The 21,185-nt window shown below is 34.6% G+C and overlaps 2 protein-coding genes across 22 annotated transcripts in view; one reads left to right on the forward strand and one right to left on the reverse strand.

Moving 5' to 3' along the window:
• Positions 1-5,123, forward strand: part of LNX1 (ligand of numb-protein X 1) — a 131,628-nt gene extending 126,505 nt beyond the window's left edge. For 4 of the 5 annotated variants that reach the window (XM_086405750.1, XM_086405751.1, XM_086405752.1 and 1 more), the window contains one exon: positions 22-610. In XM_086405750.1, coding sequence (XP_086261876.1) covers positions 22-157 — 136 coding nt within the window. In that variant the 3' untranslated portion in view covers positions 158-610. Of the gene's footprint in view, positions 1-21; positions 611-4,870 lie in introns of those variants that run through there. The other variant, XM_086405753.1, reaches the window with a different exon arrangement.
• The window catches only part of FIP1L1 (factor interacting with PAPOLA and CPSF1), a 65,088-nt gene continuing 45,454 nt past the window's right edge, over positions 1,552-21,185 (reverse strand). For 8 of the 17 annotated variants that reach the window (XM_086405769.1, XM_086405760.1, XM_086405767.1 and 5 more), the window contains 6 exons: positions 17,600-17,626; positions 15,544-15,598; positions 13,836-13,891; positions 10,101-10,314; positions 2,638-2,775; positions 1,552-1,864 (listed from right to left, as the gene is read on the reverse strand). In XM_086405769.1, coding sequence (XP_086261895.1) covers positions 1,717-1,864; positions 2,638-2,775; positions 10,101-10,314; positions 13,836-13,891; positions 15,544-15,598; positions 17,600-17,626 — 638 coding nt within the window. In that variant the 3' untranslated portion in view covers positions 1,552-1,716. The remainder of the gene's footprint in view (positions 1,865-2,637; positions 2,776-10,100; positions 10,315-13,835; positions 13,892-15,543; positions 15,599-17,599; positions 17,627-21,185) is intronic. The other 9 variants (XM_086405771.1, XM_086405764.1, XM_086405770.1 and 6 more) reach the window with 2 other exon arrangements.

Genomic DNA, 21,185 nt, shown 5'->3' on the forward strand with positions numbered 1-21,185 from the left:
GTTCATTTATTTACTTTTTAGATGTGGTGATATTCTTCTGGCTGTCAATGGTAGAAGTACAACAGGAATGATCCATGCTTGCTTGGCAAGGATGCTAAAAGAACTTAAAGGAAAAATAACTCTCACCATTGCTTCTTGGCCTGGCACTTTTTTATAGAATGAATGATGGGTTATAGAAAAATAGGAAATCACAAGTAAGCTAAGTTGAAACAATGTATTTATCTTGTCAAATTTTTTTTTTATTTGAAGGCTATACTGTAAAAATATTAAACTGTAACATCAGGAAAAGTAGGATCTAATGAAAGCCAATTACACCTCAGAAAATGTAATTCTCAAAACATAAACATTACTAATTTTTATGCAGTGTGGAACATTTCTCATTACTCCACAGCTAAAATTTTCTATTCACTATAAAGCTCTTCAACAGCTGATATGGTTTGTATGCTCCCACTGAATTTAAATCATACAGTTTAATTAAAATTTGGTATGTGCTGAGGTCTGTAAAGCATTCATTATGGGCATTTTAAAAACAATTTCCAGACACAGGATTATAAAAGTGCACTGCTGACAAGTGTTCATCAAATGAGAAATAAATATTTTTCAAAAATTATATAGCTGTCCTTTAGTATGTGATACTAAGTGCATTTCTACCATCACTATTTAAAAGTTCCTAGTAATTCATTCTTTTAAAGCCATGTTGTTACCTTCACTGACAAACACCTCCTACGGGTTATCCCTAAAAATGTTCACAGAATTTTGTAAACTTGTATTTTCTTAAATGTTACAGAAAATTACTAAAGCTCTTGTCATTTATTTTAATTCACAATATAGCTAGTAACTGTAAAAACCCAACATGCTGCTCAACCAATAAGCCTTGAAAAAGCATCAAGAAAAGGCCAAACCACCTTGACCCTGGTTTGGCTCATGGAAGATGGCAGTGAGGCAGTTCAAATTTTTGTCAGTGATGAGTATCTGTCCATATGCCTGCTCTCTAGAAACTACAAGTTATTTTAGAGGCAACCCAAATGCCATTAGATTTTATTACTGTGGATATAAAAATTCCCTACTTAGTTTCACCATAAACCCAAATTTAGAACACTGAAAACCTGCTATAAAAAAGCTGTGATATCAAAATTGTATACGAGTTTTTTAATATGCAAAACCACAGTGCCACAACAGTGATGAGAAAAGACTAGTTTTAATCTCAATACGCAGAGGTACCTTTTGATGCCTTTTGCAGTGCAACCTCATAAGAGACTGGTATTTGATTAAGTCAAGAAAACCGGCCAAGACCTCTTCTGTGGGGGCTGACCCACTCTCTTGCCCCGAAAGTGTACTGCTTGCCCGATAAATCTTGCCTGCTTGAGCTGTAAAAAAAAAAAGAAAGAAAGAAAACTGGCCAAGAGGGAACCTTGACTTTTATCAGATATTGTGTATGTACACAGCTAAACATAGCTCTTTAAATTCTCTGCTGAGTAACTCATTCATATTACTTTCTTCCATACAAAGTCATTACTGCCTTTTTATTTTTTAAATATTACAAGACAAAAATTTTAACTTAACATGAAAAATTCACTCTTTTATTTTGGAAGAGAAAATTAAATTTTCATAACAGAACAAGATGAAAGGCAAGTTTCTTAAACATTATCCAGAAAAATAACAAGATTTACAGTATCTACTTCTGGCATTACTATACACAAAAGGCCATGACCACGCCTATTCTGCAGGTGTAGCTTCGGTGCTCTCCTGTTCAGGGGCAGGCTCACTGCCAGCTTCTTTTCCTTCTTTGCTTCTTTTAGATTTTTTGTGCTTGTGTCTCCTATGACTGTCTCCTTCTTCACTTTCATGGCGACGTCTACTATTGCTGAAGAAAAAAAGAAAGGCATATTTTTCTTAATGTTTAACTACATAAGTAGTGACAAATCAACCCATTTTAGGTAAATTCTTGGTATAGCAATGGGTTTTAAATAACCTGATACTTTTTTTCTCAAATACATTTTGGAGAGTAATCACATTTTATGTGACTTCTATGCTGGGATTATACTTACATTTAATGCTCACCTTCACTGTTGTTATACTAGAACAGTAAGGCCCACATACTTTAGATTATGAGACTGACAAAACGCCCACTGTGCCGAGAGGGCCAGTAGGGACCATATACTTTATTCTAAAAGACTAATTACAAATTAGAAACTAAAATACTAAATCACAACAGGAAATACTTTCTAGAGTTGATTTTAGGCAATACACATTAAAATGTAATACTTTTTTTTGGGACTACAGGGCCCTGAATGTTCTTTGATTAAACTGAACATTGCTTTGTTTAATAATATTTACTACTAAAAATTGATTCATGACAAATTCCCTCCTGCTCAAGATAATGTAGTAAGTATAATTTTCATATATTTTTCATTTCATGCTAATTTTGGCTTATGGGTATTAAACATAATCTTGTTAGATTTCAAGGTCTTTGTTGAAATCTATAAAAGAACCAACTACTTTAACAGATTACTCTTGATCTTCTAATTAGGAACACATATATGCTCTAGTGGTTACTGGCAATGTTTGCTTCTACTTCCTGAAGTCAAATCAATTTCCCTGGCTTCAAACTGATTCACTATTTATTAAAGAACAAACCTTCGAGAGGACTTGTGTCTGGTTTCCTCTTTCTCTCTGTGTCGTCTTTCTCTGTGTCGTTCTTCTTTCTCCCGACTTGCTCTGTGGCGCTCATAGCCTCTTTCTGCATACTCCCTGTATCTGTATCGTTCTTCATCACTGAAACAGAATAGAAACAAGTACTCTTGACAGCTGGACTGTTGATTCTGAACGACTTCAAACTACAAAAGAGGTGACCTGAGTCCAGAAGTCCCCATGTTAGCACCTTAAACAGAACAAGTGCAAAGTATGTGTCTACTGAACTGAGAGGAAAACAATGCTGCTCCCAAATTAGTACTAGATCTAATACAATACAAAATATACAATAATTACACAGGATCAATGTTAGCACCTTAAACAGAACAAGTGCAAAGTATGTGTCTACTGAACTGAGAGGAAAACAATGCTGCTCCCAAATTAGTACTAGATCTAATACAATACAAAATATACAATAATTACACAGGATCAAGTTTTTTCTATGCTTTCAGTTGTTACAGGGAAGAAATCTTATAAAAACAATGCTGTTTTTCTTCAGAAATTGGGAGCTGAAACTGATTTAAATTTTAATTCGCAGCTTCCCTTGTGGCTCAGCTGGTAAAGAAACTGCCTGCAATGCTGGAGACCTGGGTTTGATCCCTGGGTTGGGAAGATCCCCTGGAGAAGGGAACGGCTACCCACTCCAGTATTCTGGCCTGGAGAACTCCATGGACTGTAGTTTATGGGGTTGCAAAGAGACGGACACGACTGAGTGACTTTCACTTTACTTTTTATAATTAAAAGCATGTTTGCTTATCTCAGATTTCCAACCAAAATTCTTATATTTATAAAATCATAGGTAGACATTTAAAATTCTAAAAACATATTAAAACTATTTGGCTTTCAAATACAGATAAGGTTCTTAAGTTTTTGAATCACATAGAGTATATTCATCTAAAGAAGCAGTATAAACATTAAGAACAGTGTGACACCAAAACAACTTCCACAATATCCACACACAATGTGGGCTGAAAATTGGCTGTGTACACACTTGAATTCTGACATCCCAATAACTTAATACTACTGTGTGTGTGTCACTGGGGGTGGGATGGAGACGTGGCCATGGGAATAACTTCAAATCCGTATTAAGCTGCACCTCCATTTTCTGATCTTGGAGAAAATGGACTAGTGAAACTGGGACTGATGGCTAGTGTTACAAGCATAATCATCTTTACCTTCTGAGACTTCTCTTCAGGTCCTTTTGTGAAAATTGAGATATACTTCTGTTTTTTCTTAATCCTTCAAGTCTTTTTATTTAGCATACAAGCCAACATTCTCTACAGCCTAATATCAGTAAACTCTTTTAGAATGAATAAAAATATCTTTTGGAACACTGTTGCTAAAGAGCTATGGTTTCTATAAATATTAATGTGTAATACAAATTATTAAATTAGTAATTTGTACACAGCATCAAGATGCTAAGGAATCTTAGAGAATAACAGGAAACAGAATCAGGTGGAAGTATAAGCCATATAAAAACCAATCAACCTAACAGTGGTCTCTTAGCAAAAGTGATAATTCAGGAGTGTTATACCTAATGCCAAGTCATATTGCTGACCAAGTTATTATTGCCTGTGATACATTTTTATTTTTAAAAGTATTCATATATGCAGACATATATATATATATATATATATATATATATATATGCACACACGCACATACACATGAAATAATTTTTTTCTAATCATAAATATGTACTTGGTATTGGGAAAATGGAAATGTGCCACCAGAAAGGTAATGCACTATGTCCGGCAGTGGGAAGTAGCAAGAGCAGTCTGGGCAGAGCAGGCCCAGGGGCATCCTGACTCTGCTATGGTCCAGGGTAAGTAACTTAACCTCTCTACTCAGTTTCCTCACCTGTAAAACTGGCAACAGTCTTTTCAGGGTTGTTGCAGAACTGACAATAGTATTTATAAACTGTGTCTGGAACAAGAGTAGGCAGGCCCTCAACAAACGGCCACTAACATGCAGGTTCATCATCTTCATTAAATTTAATGCTAAAGTTTTCAGAAATGGAACCCTTTTTGTAAAGGTAACTAATAAAGCTTCTAAAAGGAGAATAAACTCGCACCTACCTACCATGACAAATATTAACATTAATGTTACCCTCTTTAAAAATGAGGTTCTTGGGACTTTCTTGATGGTCCGGTGATTAAGAATCCACCTTGCAATGCAGGGTACATGCGTTCAGTTCCTGGTCCAGGAAGATCTCACCTGCCGCAGGGCAACTAAGCCCCCGCGCTCTAAAGCCTGTGCTCCACACCAAGAGAAGCCACTGCAACAAGAGGCCCACGCGCCAACTGCCGGTGCACAGCAACAAAGAGCCCGTGCACCACAAGGAGGACCCAGCGCAGCCAAAAATAATTTTTTTCAAAATAAGCTCTTTGTAATGATTCCAACTGGATTTACATAAAAATAACTAAAGTCAATTATCTCACAATTTGTCATTTGTAACCTCTTTCCCTCTCACCCTGCCACCAATTTTTATTAGATTTGAGGCCTTTAAGATTCTGAAAGCAAGCCATCTGATGGGACCATTCCCACAGATGGTGGAAGATTTGGTCTCATACTCAAAATATAAAGACCCCTTCTCCGATAAGCAGCTGCAGCACAAAGGTTTTTCTGGGCCTGGAAATCATTAGAGCTCATTTCGAACATCCTAGAATGACCAGCCTTCCCTCTGGCCCACAATTAAGCAGCCTAAAAAACACATTGAAATTTGTCTGTAATTTTCAAAACAATGACTCTGTAATTTGTAACACAACACATACTACATGCCATATTGCTAAAATGTCAGTCTTGAGGAAAAACAGCCTTTACTTATACTTCACTTGGATTTTCCAGAGAACACTATTTCTGGGATAATTCAGAACAACACAAAATTCTTCCACCTCTTTTCCCCTCTCTGGCCTTGAACTTTTAGTCAGATTTAGGTAAACATTACTTCTGATGCCCTACAGCTAGCAACCTGAAAATCAAATGTGGTTTAACGATTAACACTTTTTAGCACCAATAAAAATTGAGTGGAATCTGTGCATGGGTGTGTCTGAAATTAAACTCAAAGTATTTTATAAACACTGTATTATTCATGCAAAGTAAACCTTTATGAGCTCTAGCAAAGCAATTCATTTTAGGCTTCTTTCCTATTAAGTTTTGCATTACATTCCTTACCTTGTGAACATGTGCATTCAAGAGATAACAGTACTATCTCAAATATATTACTTTTAACTACATTAGAAACAATTCAACTTTCTGGAAAGTAGTGCCCTTGAATTTAACAGAATTTGTGCACTTTTTTTGACTAAAGTTAACAGCACATTTCCCACCACACAAACTTGAAACATATACTACACACACAGATACGAACATATGTATGGACCATGCTGCTACTGCTAAGTCACTTCAGTCGTGTCCGACTCTGTGTGACCCCATAGACCGCAGCCCACCAGGCTCCTCCGTCTCCGGGATTCTCCAGGCAAGAACACTGGAGTGGGTTGCCATTTCCTTCTCCAATGCATAAAAGTGAAAAGTGAAAGTGAAGTCGCTCAGTCGTGTACGACTCTAAGCGACCCCATGGACTGCAGCCTACCAGGCTCCTCCAACCATGGGATTTTCCAGGCAAGAGTACTGGACTGGGGTGCCATGCTGCTGCTGCTGCTAAGTCGCTTCAGTCGTGTCCGACTCTGTGTGACCCCATAGACGGCAGCCCACCAGGCTCCCCCGTCCCTGAGATTCTCCAGGCAAGAACACTGGAGTGGGTTGCCATTTCCTTCTCCAATGCATGAAAGTGAAAAGTGAAAGGGAAGTCACTTAGTCGTGTCCAACTCTTAGCGACCCCATAGACTGCAGCCTACCAGGCTCCTCCATCCATGGGATTTTCCAGGCAAGAGTACTGGAGTGGGGTGCCATTGTACCTTCACTTATTTAGTCAATAAAATTTTACCAGGTGCCTACAATGTATAAGTCATATTATTAGGAGCTATTAGAGAAAAAAGATTAATAAATCTTACTGAGTTTCTTTCTGCACTTTTTTTACACAAAACTTTAAACTTCCAACCACAGTGCTAGTTAAGGTGACAGTTATTATATGGTTAATCTGTAATGATATGAGTAATTCTGTATCCTCAGCACACAACTTTGTCCCTGGCACATAACGGGGATTCAAAGAATGTCAGTTAATGAATGAAAGAATTAATCCGATTCCCCACGACCTCTAAAAGACGAAAGAAAAAACAAAAATCAAGTACAGAAAAATAAGGAAAACAAAGGCAATAGAATTTTTAAACTACCTAATTCCAAGACTAGAAATGATTTTAAGTAATATCTCAACCATATTTCCACTAGATACCATACTGTTGGTTTAATTTCTCTATGCTTCCATTCTCTCACCTGACAAGTTAAAATTTAGACTGGATAATCCTCAAGAACCTTTTTGGATTAAGAAGTATATGATTACATGATCACATCTAACAAAACAAATGTCTGAATCAAGCATATGCTCACATCCTGAACTAATACATTGCTTCATCTCACCAAGCAAAATCGGAAAACTGTGTACCTGTGTATCTTATGCATAAAAATAGCTGATAAAGCAAGAAAAAGTTATCTTAAACATATTTCATTCTACATTGTAAAGGTACCTCAATGGATATGTTAATTAGAAAGATGTTCATATCAATGTCTTGATAGTGATAAAGGGTGATTTTTAACCATTTCAAAACCTATCTAGCTAGCACAGTTTCACCAAGAGTTTTCAAGATCATTTTTTCTCTATTGTATTCACCCTCCTCCCGATATGTGTACGTCATTTTATTCACCGACATAGTCATTATGTGCCAGGCGTAAATGGACAAAGGGCTGAGAACAGAGAGATGAAAAATGGTAGTCAATGCCCTGAAAGAGGCTTACTAAGACAGACATGCTCTAAAGAAAATACATAAAGTGCTTAGGAAGTATGTGAAGGAATAATTACATTCTTTCTTTCAGGTTCAGAGAAGCTCACGGAAGACAAATGTGAGCAGAACCTTGAAGAATCAGTAAAAATTTGTGAGGCAGTAAAGGATAGGAATAACATGAAGGAAGGAGGTATTAAAACTGTGAGGATTTCCAGATGTACAACTAGTTCACTATAGACAGAGCATGCAGTATATTGGCTTGGGAGAGAATTGGGGTTAAAATACAGAAGGGTGCACTGGACTTGTGACTTATGGGTCACAAAAAGAATTTTGAATTCCTTCTTTTGGCTAGCAATAAGTGAGTTCTTTCCAATGGCACAAAGTTTTAGGGAATCAATTTCCATATCCTGAACTTCCATATTTATTCTTTCCTAAATGTGCTTAGTCATTTAGTCGTGTCCAACTCTTTGCAACCCCATGGACTGTAGCCTGCCAGGTTCCTCTCCATGGGATTCTCCAGGCAAGAATACTGGAGTGAGTAGCCACTGCCATCTCTAATTCCTTCCTAAATATGGAGTGCCTAATGATACACCAGCAGGTAAAACATCACACCATTTCTCCAGTTAATCTCTTCTCCATCATGTTCCTGATCTTTTACAAAAGAAAGGCATTCTTTTCAACAATTTTACTACAGTACATTATTGGCTCAGGGTATAAAAACCATCATGGCATCTAAGTTAAAATATTAGTGTCAGTAAGATCAATTTTATTCCAGGAACCATAAAGTTTTTACAGGGCTTTAGGCCTTTATCTCTTATATATTCTTCTGTTACAAAGTATGAAGTAAGAAATGGAATATTTTGGCCTGTGTCTTGAGACATTCTAACTTCAGATATACTGTAGAGGAGTATGGTGGGAGTCCTAAGAATTTTCCCTGAACTAGTAAAAAAAAAAAACAAAACCTAAAATTCCTTCTGAAGGAAAGCAAAACAAAGTGTTGGGGAGGCAGCACCTTATTTTGAGTTCTGTGACTATTTTATCTTAGACAAGGGATATGGATTAACTCATTTAACAGAACAAGAAAAATGAAGTTAGACTTTCCCCCCACAGAAATTGGGTCTGTCATGTGGCTGGCTGGCTTGCCAATAAAGAGGAGCTATATTTCATGAATTATTTGCTAGCTATTTTCCATAAATGGAATGGGGGAGTAAATTTCTATTGTTCTAAGCTACAAGTCTGTGGTACTTTTATTGTTATACTGAGTAACAATTGGTGATTTCTTTGCTTTTAAGAAAACTGAGCCATGAGCTTATGGATCCTTAAAAGGAACTTCTGATGATATGTTAATTGTATAATTTTGACATATCACTAAATCTTAAAGTGCTCAAATAACTGTGACAGAGCCACAGCAAAATTCCATTAATTCTTATTTACGTATTTCATGTGAACAAGGTTTGTCAGGGCTTACATATATACAATAAAGAAAGAAAGAAATATAATAACAGCAAAGCCTTTCTTCCCCCTAACAACAGTAACATTCATTTATGGATACAAACGTTAATTAAGAGATGGGCAGAAACTCTTTCATCACATAAAGGAATGTAGCTCCAGTAAATTATTTTCAGAATTTGCATTATATTTATATATAGAAATAAATCATGATGACCAAAATCAGAAAAAAATTTTAAATACTTAATAGTATGGTCATTACATTTTTAATACATTAACTTACATAGGTATGTTGCAGGGTAAATAGGATGGATAATTAAAAATACTTTTTCATAATAAAAATACTTTACATTAGAATAAAATTCTTTCGGGACATGGTTCAGAAATAAGAATTTAGGCATAAAAAGAAATGCAGAGTTTCCAACTGTTAAAGAGAGCTTGCTTATACATTTTAAAAAGATGGATAATGATGTTTAACAAATCACTGTAGTATCCTTAATCCACTGGATATGTTCAAAAGAGTAACGATAACTTTCAAAATTATGATACTTATAACAGACTGGAAATTTTATCTATCTGGTTGGTTGGTTGGTTTAGTTGCTAAGTTGACCCCATGGACTGTAGCCTGCCTGGCTCCTCTGTTCATGGAATTCTCCAGGCAAGACTACTGGAGTGGGTTGTCATTTCCTTCTCCAGGGGACCTTCCCGACTTGAAGCAAACCCGGGTCTCTTGCACTGCAGGCAGATTCTTTACCAATTAGCCAAATGTTTATACTTAAAATGAAAAATTTTATGTGGCAAGATAAAAATACATGAAGGGGTATGACATTTTCAAAACTGTTTTAAGGAAGAAACGAACAAACAAATTTGGACACTGTTGCTTTAGATAGTGGGAAGTCCTTATGAATTACACGACAGCCTTGATGCTTTTAAAATGGCTATCCTCACTACTCTTCAAACAATCCTTTCCAAGTTGAATTGTATTTTCCATTCTGGCACTGAATAAAAATTCTGAAGTGCATATAAAATACATGTGTATAAATTCCTGAGCACTGAACATACCTGTTGAAGACGCTCGGTGTGGGACTGTGATCACGCTCCCTTTCCCTCTCTCTGGTGCGTTCTCTTTCTCTGTCTCGATCACGATCTCGCTCTCGGTCTCTGTCTCTGTCTCTATCTCGGTCTTTCTCTCTTCTTGAGTAATAGTCCCATTGCTTGCTGGTGTCCACAAGACTAGGCCATGAAGGAGTAGAACCGGGAAGGTGGGGAAAGGCAACTAAAGAGAAAGAATAATAATCAAAAATAAAAGTTATGGTACTTAAAAAACAAAAGAGAAAGATGAGGAAAAAAAGGTAAAAATCCCACAAAAATGCTTCATTAGATTAAAAAGAAAATTATTTAGTATGTAGAAAAGAGAATACATGGTGAATACCCACAGTCTGGGGACATGGCCAGAAACAAATCTTAAAGATTTGACCCTTCATTTGAAAGGTGGACAGCAAACCAGAATTAGATACATCACCAACTTCCCAATATAGCAAAAATATAAATCAGAATACATTAGGATATCTTCAGAGTGCTGAGACAAAGTAACGGTCAACCCAGAAATGTGTACTCAAAATTATATTTGAAGAATAAAACAAAAGACATTTAGAAACAAAAAATAAGCAAAAGTTATAAACAGAGTTCACACACAAAAATAACTTCTATTAGATATATGCATAATGCATTTCAAGAGTAACCACTAAAAAAAAATAGAGATAAATATATTATTTCAGAACAATGTAGGGAAAAAGAATATTTTAAAAAATCACCTGAAAATTTCAGTCACTTCACAACAGAAAGAATGGGGATATGCAAGACAAGTTTGAATGGCTCAAAAATCACAGTAATACAAAGAGGATGGAATTAATCACTTAACTGACAGAAACTGTTGATTTGTATTTTTAAAAATTCTACCTATATTCTGAACATTAAACATAAAAACACAAGATGGTTGAAAGTGAAAGGATGGGAGAAAAAATGGAAAACACTTATATCCCCTAATTTCCATATGAGTAACTGTATAAGTGGCAAAGCATTCTCATACTAAAAGGATCACCCGAGGAAGAATGACTACGTGAAGATAGAGGATGCAACTCACTAAGAACACAGAACAAATTAAACTTCCAAATATCTAACAACATAGCCTTACTTTCTAAAATAAAAATTAATAAAAATAATACAGGTAGAAACAGAAAAATCAACCACGATCATTGGGGACTAATGTAATTTTTCAATTATCGACACTTTAAGCAAACAAAAAAAAATCACTACAGATATATAAGGACTGAGCAAAACACTGTTAATAGAGTTGATTTAATGAACATAACATGGAAATCTGCCAGGCAGGTAAAGAATACTCATTCTCTTCACCCATATGAAACATTTATGAAAATATATTATGTTCTTTCAAAGCATAATAGACATCATGTTTTCTGACCACCACACAATTTAAATTAGAAGTAAAAATGAAAAGTTATGGGAAAATAATCTCCATTTATTTCAAATTTAAAACACATTTCTGATAACTCAGGGGTGAGTCAAAAATGTCATAAATTTAAAATCATTTAAAAACTGAACACAAAGAAAAGTACAATATGTCAAAAGTCTAGAGATGAAAACTGTTCTGAAGGAAATTATTCTTAAAAAAACCTGCATTACAAAAGATGGAACGTGAATGAATTAAACTTTCAACTTATGAGCTTAGAAAAAAGTAGTATAATCCAACAGAAGGGAGACAAGAAATCATGTCAGCAGAAAACTAGCATGTAGTAAACAAAGGCAGAAGTTGGCTTTTAAAGACTAGATGAATAAAACATAATAATCTTCTGACAAGATTAGGAAAAGAGACCTTATAAAAAAATATCAGAACCAGTAAGGGACTACGACTACAGATGTTACAGGGATACAAAGAGTATTACATATTTTAGACCAACACATTAATTCAAAGAAATCTTGACTAGTCCTGTAATTATTAAAGACATTAAATCAGCAATTTAAAACCTTCCCACAAGACCAGATGGCTTTTACAGGTGACTTTTACTCATTTATAAGGTACAGACCAGTTGAATAATACAAAAACTTTCAGAGAATGGGAAAAAAGATTATCCCCTTAACTTATCCCATGTGGCTTGTATAACCTTAATACTAAAACCAGTTAAGGACAATAGAAATAAAGGAAAATCACGGAACAGTATTACATATAAACTTATTATATGTGGACTTAGATGTCAAAATTCTAAGTAAGTCTGTATTTATTTTAAAAAAGTAATCAGTTGTGACCAAATTAGGTTTATGTCAGCAAATAAACAGTGGTTTAATATTAGAAAAACTTAGAAATCTGCCACATTAACAGAGAAAGAAAACAATACGATCAACTCAGAAAGCATCTGATGAAACTCAATATCCATTCAGTTTAAAAGCCCTTGGAAAACTAGAAGAGATTTTCCTTATTCTGACAGAGGGTTCTATCAAATATCTGAGAGTAAAAATTTCATAGTATAAATATAAAAGCATTTCCTTAAAAAAAAATTTTTTAAAAAGGGTAGGTGGGGTGGTTCCAGACAAGAACTCCACTTGCAGTACTTCAACATGATACAGAGGTCCTAGTCAGAACAGTAAGACCAAAAAATGAGGGGGATGGGGTGTGACGAATAAATACCTGAAAAGGAAAGAAGGGCAGATGATACTGCCTGAGTTCTACAGGTAACAGCTACGAAGTATATACTGATATACCTGTTATACATATAAATAAAACAAAACCCAATTCTATTTCTAAATACAAGCAAATACAAACAGAACATGTAGCTTAAATGAAGATACTATTTATAAGGACAATAAAAACATCAGGTACCTACGACTAAATCTAACTAAAGATGTCTAAGAAGTGTATGGAGAGGTACAGCACTCAATTGGAACACATTAAAGAATATCTCCATAAATGGAGAGAATGCTTGTTCAGACGTTAACTCAATGTTGTAAGGTATGAATTCCTACAAACTGATCTAGAGCATCAAGATGATAAAATATAGTAAGAGAAAGGACTCTGGCGACAGGCTGCATGGTTTCAAATTCTGACCTGACTATGCCACTTACTGTGTGACATTGGGCAAATTACCTAATCTGGCTGTTCTTAAATTCCCTAGTCCATAAAACAATGATCATAACAGTATGCCTGCTTTATATATAAGGCTGTCAGGATTACTTGAATCAATAGTTTGTCATATTGTAAACATAATATGAGTTAGTCATTAATAAAAATCTCAATAGTTTTCAATGAAACTTGAAAAGTTGATTCTAAAATAGATATATAAGAACAATGGCCCAAAATCACTTCTGAAGCAGAGTAAGATAGCTTTTGCTAAAACAGATATCAGATTTACTATAAAACTCAAAATTAAAGAGTTTTATAGTAAGTGTGGCACTATTAGCATAGGGATAATTAAAAACTAACCAAATGAATAGTCTTGAAAGCTAAGAAATAGATACATGCGTGCAGGGAACTTGATACACAAATGGAGATGACACTATAGCTACCTAAGGAAGGAGGGACAATTACATCCTTACTAAAGAAATGAAAAATATTCTGTTAAGTAACCTGGAATATATGTAAGATTAATTATTTCTAGAGTAAGTATTTTTTAATTCCTTTTAAGATAGTACTTTAAACCATGGGAGCATGGTTCTACTATTTTAAAGTATTTAAGTATTTTACTGGTTTAAATTGAATCCGAGCAATTAAAAAATAACACTTACCATTGCCATATGGAAAAGCACGTGCAGAACGACTATCATAACCAGAGGAATGTCCACTGTCAAAGAAAAATGTATTTTTACGTGTTGCAAGTTCTGAATTTTAGCTTGGTGCAAATGCAAAACATAAGGTAGAATTATGACTTTTACTTAACCACCATATAATTTGTTCTGTTTGTTTTTGTTTGTTCTTGGTTGCTCAGTTGTGTCCGACTCTTTGCAACCCCATGGACTGTAGCCCGCCAGGCTCCTCTGTCCATGTAGTGTTAGGTTTAACACTGTTAAATAGCCTGTGTTTTCAGTACTAAAAAATTAAGTTATTATGGAATTACAACCACCATATAATGGTAGCTGCAATTCCATAGTAACTTTATTTTTTAATACTGAAAACACAGACTATTAACAGCATTAAGCCTAACACTAAATGTAAAGAAGATACAGCTTGTTATTATTTAACATGAATAGTCCAATCAATTCAGCCTGACACAAGAGAGAACAGAAACTTTGAGGCTGACAGAGTACTTCAGACATAGTTAAAATTTAGCCTTAAAAAACTAACACAGGTATACCTGTGGCGGATTCATTTTGATATTTGGCAAAACTAATACAATATTGTAAAGTTTAAAAAAAAAAAAAAAAAAACTAATTTTAATGAATAAAAATCAGAAATTCCACCCTACTGACAGACTCAACAAATACTACTTCTTAACATTTTGAATGAGAAAACAAATATATGTTTAACAGGGATTTAAAATTAAATGCTTATGGTCTCACAAGTCACTTTGCTGAGTTTTATCATTTCTTCTGAAAATCATATGCAGTTTGAAGCTACTGATTTAAAGTTCCCATGATTCTTCTTTAGTCTGAATCACTTTCTCAGAAATACAGTAATTTTTTTAAATAGAGTTTTTTGCCACTTAAGAGGAAATAATAATAGCTACCATTTATTGGTTAGTTCTGTCTGCCAAGAATGGTGCTGATGCTTTATATTCACCTGAGTTGTTTTAATCTTCATAATTCTATCAACCCCATTTGGCAAAAGAGGAACCTGAGTCTCAATGAGTTATTATGCACCCTGCCTTGCCACAAAGCTGGGAAATTTTGAAGCCAAATTTGAACCAGGTTTGTGTGATTCCAAAGCATATGCTGTTAAACATGGTATTGCCATCCATGAGGTAAATGTTCTTTACCACAGCATTCCAAATAACATGAACTATAAATACAGGGTATAAAAAATAAGGTAACTGCCAGGCAAAAGGGATCCGTTCTTCCTCTGTGGAAGCCAAGTTGCATTGGGTAGCAAGGAATAAGGCAGCTTTTCTTTACTGTGGTCCCTGATAACAGCTGTCCTTACTTAATCCTAAAACAGACATGCATTATTCATAATTTCTAGTCATCTGTTTGTATATCCCACAAAACTTGACTATAGGCAAGTTTTTACCAATCTAGCGGTTTCTTTAATAAGAGTACCATAAATCAAAGCAATATATTTCAAAATACTATTCATTTCGTTTTCTTTGTCCTCTTCTGTAATTAAGTATAGGTCCAATATCTTATCTGAGAGTAAATAATACAGATCTAGACTTATGAATTAAAAGGCAGGTACTACTGTTTACAAAATTAAATCTTTGAAAATATTACCAAGATACATATGATTCTTCTGTCAAAAGCCTATGAATGATAAAAAATTTACAGTGTCCATACTGATTACCTTTCTATTGTTGGTATAAGAGATGGAGGTGGAGCACCTGGTGGAGGAGGAAAACCTGAAACATTCAATCATAAGATAAAAAGAAGTTAGAATGTAACACAATGTCGACTTAAAAGTTGTGTGTCACTATATTTCTCTGGGACTATAACGTGCTTCTCTATGTTATAATGGACAGGAAAAAAATGGAGCTTAAATTTATAAACAGATTTTTGGATCAATATTAACTTTGAATGAACAGTCTGGTCTAATACACAGAGCACAAACTGGGAGTCAGGACACTCGGTCTTATTTTCAGCACCACACACAGCCCATTTTGTGAGTATAAGAAAGTTAATCTCAATGCCTTACCTTTTCCATATATTAAACAGTAGTAGGATTGCCACCAGATACATTTAAAGTATTTTAGAAGAAAAGCAAATAAAATAACATTTACCTCTTTCAAAAATATTTTGAGAGTTTAGATGTATAGAAATGGCCTTAAAATGCATAATTTTTAAATAAAATCTTACCAGTAAATATATAATGCTTAAGGCTGAGAATATCCATCATAAAATGTGTTTTAAATAGCACAACCCTAAAGAACTAATTCACAAAGAAAAGCACATAATGTAGTTTTTAAATTAGTTTAGAAAGGAAATAATGTGCAGCTTTATATCATGAGGTCTGCATTCTGAATAATTCACAAAACCTAGATGAAATACCACAGAATACGGCTACCAGGGACCTTAACAGTTAATCTACTCTGCACTTTCAGTCAGGCAATGAAGCATCTCAACAAGGCTTGAAAAGTCTACAACTTACAATACCAATTCTTTATGACATCAATTTCTGCCAGGTTTTAAGGACCCTGACTATTAGGAAGTACATTAAATTATGTAATTTAAATCTCTCATACTACAATTCACATACTGATCTTAATGAGGACAAGAAGCAATCCAACAAAATACATGTTTGGAAACACTTCCACTAAGCCTTTTTAGTATTCTATGTAAAAATGAATCTCAGTTCTCCTACCCCTTTTCAAATGTCCATTTAAATCAATTTTTAGCCTTGTTTCAAGCTGTTTTAAATCCACCATGCTCATTTTCACTGTTGAGTTTTAGGTTCTCCTCTATTAAATATCTTAGCAGTGTAAAACTTAGCAATTACTACTTAGTCCTAGAGTCCACAATCCTATTTTAGACAATCTTACAATCACATTTTTCTTAACCTATAAAGACAGACCAATGACTCCTTTAAGACTTCTCCTGATAGGTCTTTTTCAGCCACACTCATACACAATCAGTGACTCTCTATCTGACAACTAAATACGTATACTATCCTAAGCTATTTAAACTCCACTATTTATCAAGGTCATTTTGAATTCAGACCCACCCTTCCAAGCACTGTCACCTCTCATCTCTTTACATTTCATGTCTTTTAATACTGAACTTCATAAACACACTTGCTATCATATCTGCATCACACTACAAAAGAAAAAAAAAAATCACCCTGAAAAACTATTAAAAAAAAAAACACACTGGGCCACATGTAACACTCCTGTTGATCATATTCTTACAAGAGTGAACAATTAAATCACTGCTCTATGAACAATCATCTGACCAGCTGTCAATCTACCAGTGTGGTTCAGAACATATTTTCTCACAATATTAAGTTATGTCAGGAGGGTAAAAACAATCAGAAACCATGATAAAATCAAGATAAAGGGAACTTTCTCTTCTCTTGCAGTCACTTCATCATATAAAAAATTCTTTGGTTTGAAAAAACAATTTTTGATAAAAATTTTCTTTTTAATCCTATACTGTTTTCAATAAATTGATATGGTAAGAATTTTTTCAGAATCTCTATTTCTACAGAAATGGGTAAGACAGGTATAAGAAAACTAAATATCTTAATCAAAACTGGAATGAAGCAAAGGCAGAGCTGAAAATAGGACCTTGAAATCCCAATAACCTATTTTATATTCTAACCACATCAACACCGTCCCTCCTGTAACTATAAGCTTGAAATTTCATGTTTATTAACAATGATGGAGAAAACATGAAAAAAGTTTTACCTGGAGGTGGTACAGTTATTGGAATACCTAAAAAACAAGTGATGAAATTTAATATAGTAACTGGATTTCAAAACCTGTTATGTACTTATGCCATCACGAAAGAAAACTTTGAAATAAAACCCCTCGCCTCATCGTCCTGGCTTATTCACTCAAAAGCAGCATTCTGTTTTCTTGCACAGGACCAACAATTCGAGTATAATATCAGACTTCCTGATGAAAACCCAGTCTAACAACTTGATAACAAGATTTCCCCACTAATTGTAACCATGAACAAAGTGAGACGTTAGTTAAAAAAAGCACCTTTGTGCACACACAAATATCAAACTCCATGAAATTAACACTAAGCTTAATAATCAACATCTGATTTTGTTATTTTAACAGTATAATAGGCAAAGTGATAAGGGGCTCTTAAATACTGCAGGTAGTACAAGGTAACTCGGAAGATGATGGATATTCACTTTAGTAAAGCTATGAGGGATGTTCAAATATGGACATGAATTGTTTTTATTGGTGATAGGAGTGTGGAAAGGTTATTATTTCCCTTGACTTGTGGGAGTAGAGACAAGGGATATAGCCAATTCATATATTTACATCCCTAGGGCACGCTAAGATGAATGTAGTGGTTTACTTCAACAGAAGTCAGTAAATACTAATTTGAGTGACTCTCACTCGCACACATTATAATCTTTAAAGGAATAAACTACATATAAACATTCTCAATTTACACTGGTCAAGAAAGTGAAAGTGTTACTCGCTCAGTCGTGTACGACTCTTTGCGACCCCATGGACTGCAGCCCACCAAGCTCCTCTGTCCATGGAATTCTCCAGGCAAGAATACTGGAATGGGTAGTGATTCCCTTTTCCAAGGGTTCTTCCTGACCCAGGGTTAGAACCTGGGTCTCCTGCATTGCAAGCAGATTCTTTATCATCTGAGCCACCAGGGACTCTTCAAATGCGCCCTTAAATCCTAATTTAAAATTTACGTGTCATGCAAATTATAATTTTCTTGTTTGAAGAAAAATGACATTTCTAAGTAGAAAAATTTCCAATATGAAAAATTTTTTCAAGAAAAACATTAAATCACAAAGAACTTCAACAAAGTCAGAATGCTTTACTAAATCCTATCTTTAAAAACTACATCAAAACTATTCCCAAAGAGGAAAAGTAACCTAAATTCATTAACTAAGTACATAGGAAAAAATAATGAAAAAAATTGCTTTCAAATGTTTGCTTGTCAATGGAAACATCTGCTAATAATTTAAAAATTTTCTACGTGTTTTACCAGATTAAGAGGTTTTATTCAAACAGAACTTAAGGAAATAAGTAGGCCTTAAAATGGAGAATGAAGCACCTTACTTAACCACCCATGCAATAAAAGGATATGGTAAACTCAAACCAACAAGACGAAAAAGATAAATAATGCAGCAGTCATGTTTCAAAAATCATTAGGCATCCACAAGTCTACTAAAATGAGCTACACTCCATGGTAATTCTCATACCTCGAGCTACCTCCCTGCTTCCTACATTACTAAACTAAAAGAATCCAGCAAAGAATACAGACTAACAAAAGTTCCAGACACCACACTAACTGGGAAATTAAGGAAGGCACAGTATATTAAATGCTCTTAATAGCTGCTATTACTTGATCTTCATTAGAAGATTACAGATTTTTTTAGAGAGTACTACTGAGCTTCACTATATGTCCCAGTTTTCACGTTTAAATACGTGACTATTTAATTCATGACCACTGTCCTAGGTATGGTAAGGTAACCATGCCGATTTCAGCAACCCACACTGTAATCCTAATAACTTTACCCAAGTAAATACATGAACAACATACATCACTTAAGCTAACTACAATGTGAACTCATATAAAATAACTAAGAGAATACTATTCAGCTCTCAACATTCAGTCTTCAAAAACATTTAAGTTACTAAACTTCCACAAAACATAAAAATAAAAGAATATAACCAAACTATTAAGTGTGCTATGAAGACAGTTAAAATTACAAACATTCTGCTTTTAATTTTTCTTACTACAGTAGTACCATAAGACAGATTCTTTTTAAAAATCAACTGAAAGGAATTAAGTACACAAAACTTATGCTACATAGATAGATATGGATGTCTTTCCAAACAATATCTACACATCAGAAAGTTGGCATAAGAACTAGAGAAGACCTTTTGCGTGAAACACATATCTCATCTAAGATAGCGTGAGACGTATATCTCACCTAAGATAATTAAAATCTTAATTTTGAATTAAAGTTCACTGAAACAGAACTTTAAAGTTGATGAAACACTGTACGATCCATTCTTTTGACAATTAGTAAATTTATTTAAAAAATGCTACGTAAAAAGTTTAATCTGTAATATAATGTTAGACCAACACAATTCTCATCTAGAAAATCACTATTTAGTATTTGATTTTGTTAACAAGAGAGAACAGTAAAATGAAGGACAAAATTCACCTCAAAATTTCCTGTCCTGTTTCTCCTGGCACTCCCAACTTTCCTGGTCAACACATGTGCTGCCCAGCCAACAGATTTGAAGTACACAAATTAAGCATTGTGTTTCTGTATCCTTTATCTTTAAAATGAGTAGCAAATTACAGTAGTAAAAGGAAGATTTCTATTACTGGACAAAAGCTTTTGGAAAAGTTATATTCAAGTTCTAAAGGGAATGAATAGATGGGGTTTTGACACTTTAGCGACCATCAGAATTACTTCAAGAATTTGTTAAAATACAGATTGCTGGGCCCCTCCCCTGGAACTTCTGATTCAGTAGGTCTGGCATGAGGGAGAGAATCTGCATTCCAAACAAGGAGATAATGATGTTGCTAACCAGAGACCATATTTTGAGAATCACTGGATTTACACTCAAACTTCCCTGCAAATTGCACTGTGGAGCTACTCAAAATGTATAAATTCCATTTCAAATTTTTATTAAACAAAGCATGTGCCACTGTGATATAAAACAGTACAGCTATATGACAGCTTATACTGTCTGGCACCCTCAAAAGAAAGAAAATAGGATTTAACTTTTCCAGTATGTAATATGAACTTTTAAATGTAAAGAAGTGTAAGGGTGGGTGGGGGGACTGTCAGGGGGTTGAAGGAACTGGTACAAAGAAACAGAAAGGCAACATGCCAGCAAAACATCACGTCAAAAGGAATTCAACTATAAATTCATTATTTTTAAAATTCTCACACAAAAGTAATAGCTCTGTATTCAAGTTAAAAAATGGAATAAAAATTATCTCTGAACTCATTCTTAATGTATCCTATCATTATTTTACACAACTTAGGCAAAGAAAGAGTTCCATGATAGGAGGCCTCCAACTTGGCTTCCAATGATTCCTGCCTCCTGGTATGCATGTCTTTTTATACCTCTGATATTCATATCCTCTCCTTGAAGGTGGGCTAGATAATGATTTATTTCCAACAAATGAAATACAGCAAAAATGATGGAATGTTATTTCGATGACTAGGTTACAAAAGAGACTGACTTCTATTTTGCTGGTTTCTTCTGTTGTGTTCTCAGCATTCATGCTATGATGAAGCAAACTACCATGGTGGAGAGGAAG

This window comes from Bos grunniens, chromosome 6, assembly GCF_055505025.1.
Source record: "Bos grunniens cultivar Pamir isolate PY7600 chromosome 6, Bosgru_T2T1.0, whole genome shotgun sequence".
Taxonomy (NCBI): Eukaryota; Metazoa; Chordata; class Mammalia; order Artiodactyla; family Bovidae; genus Bos; species Bos grunniens.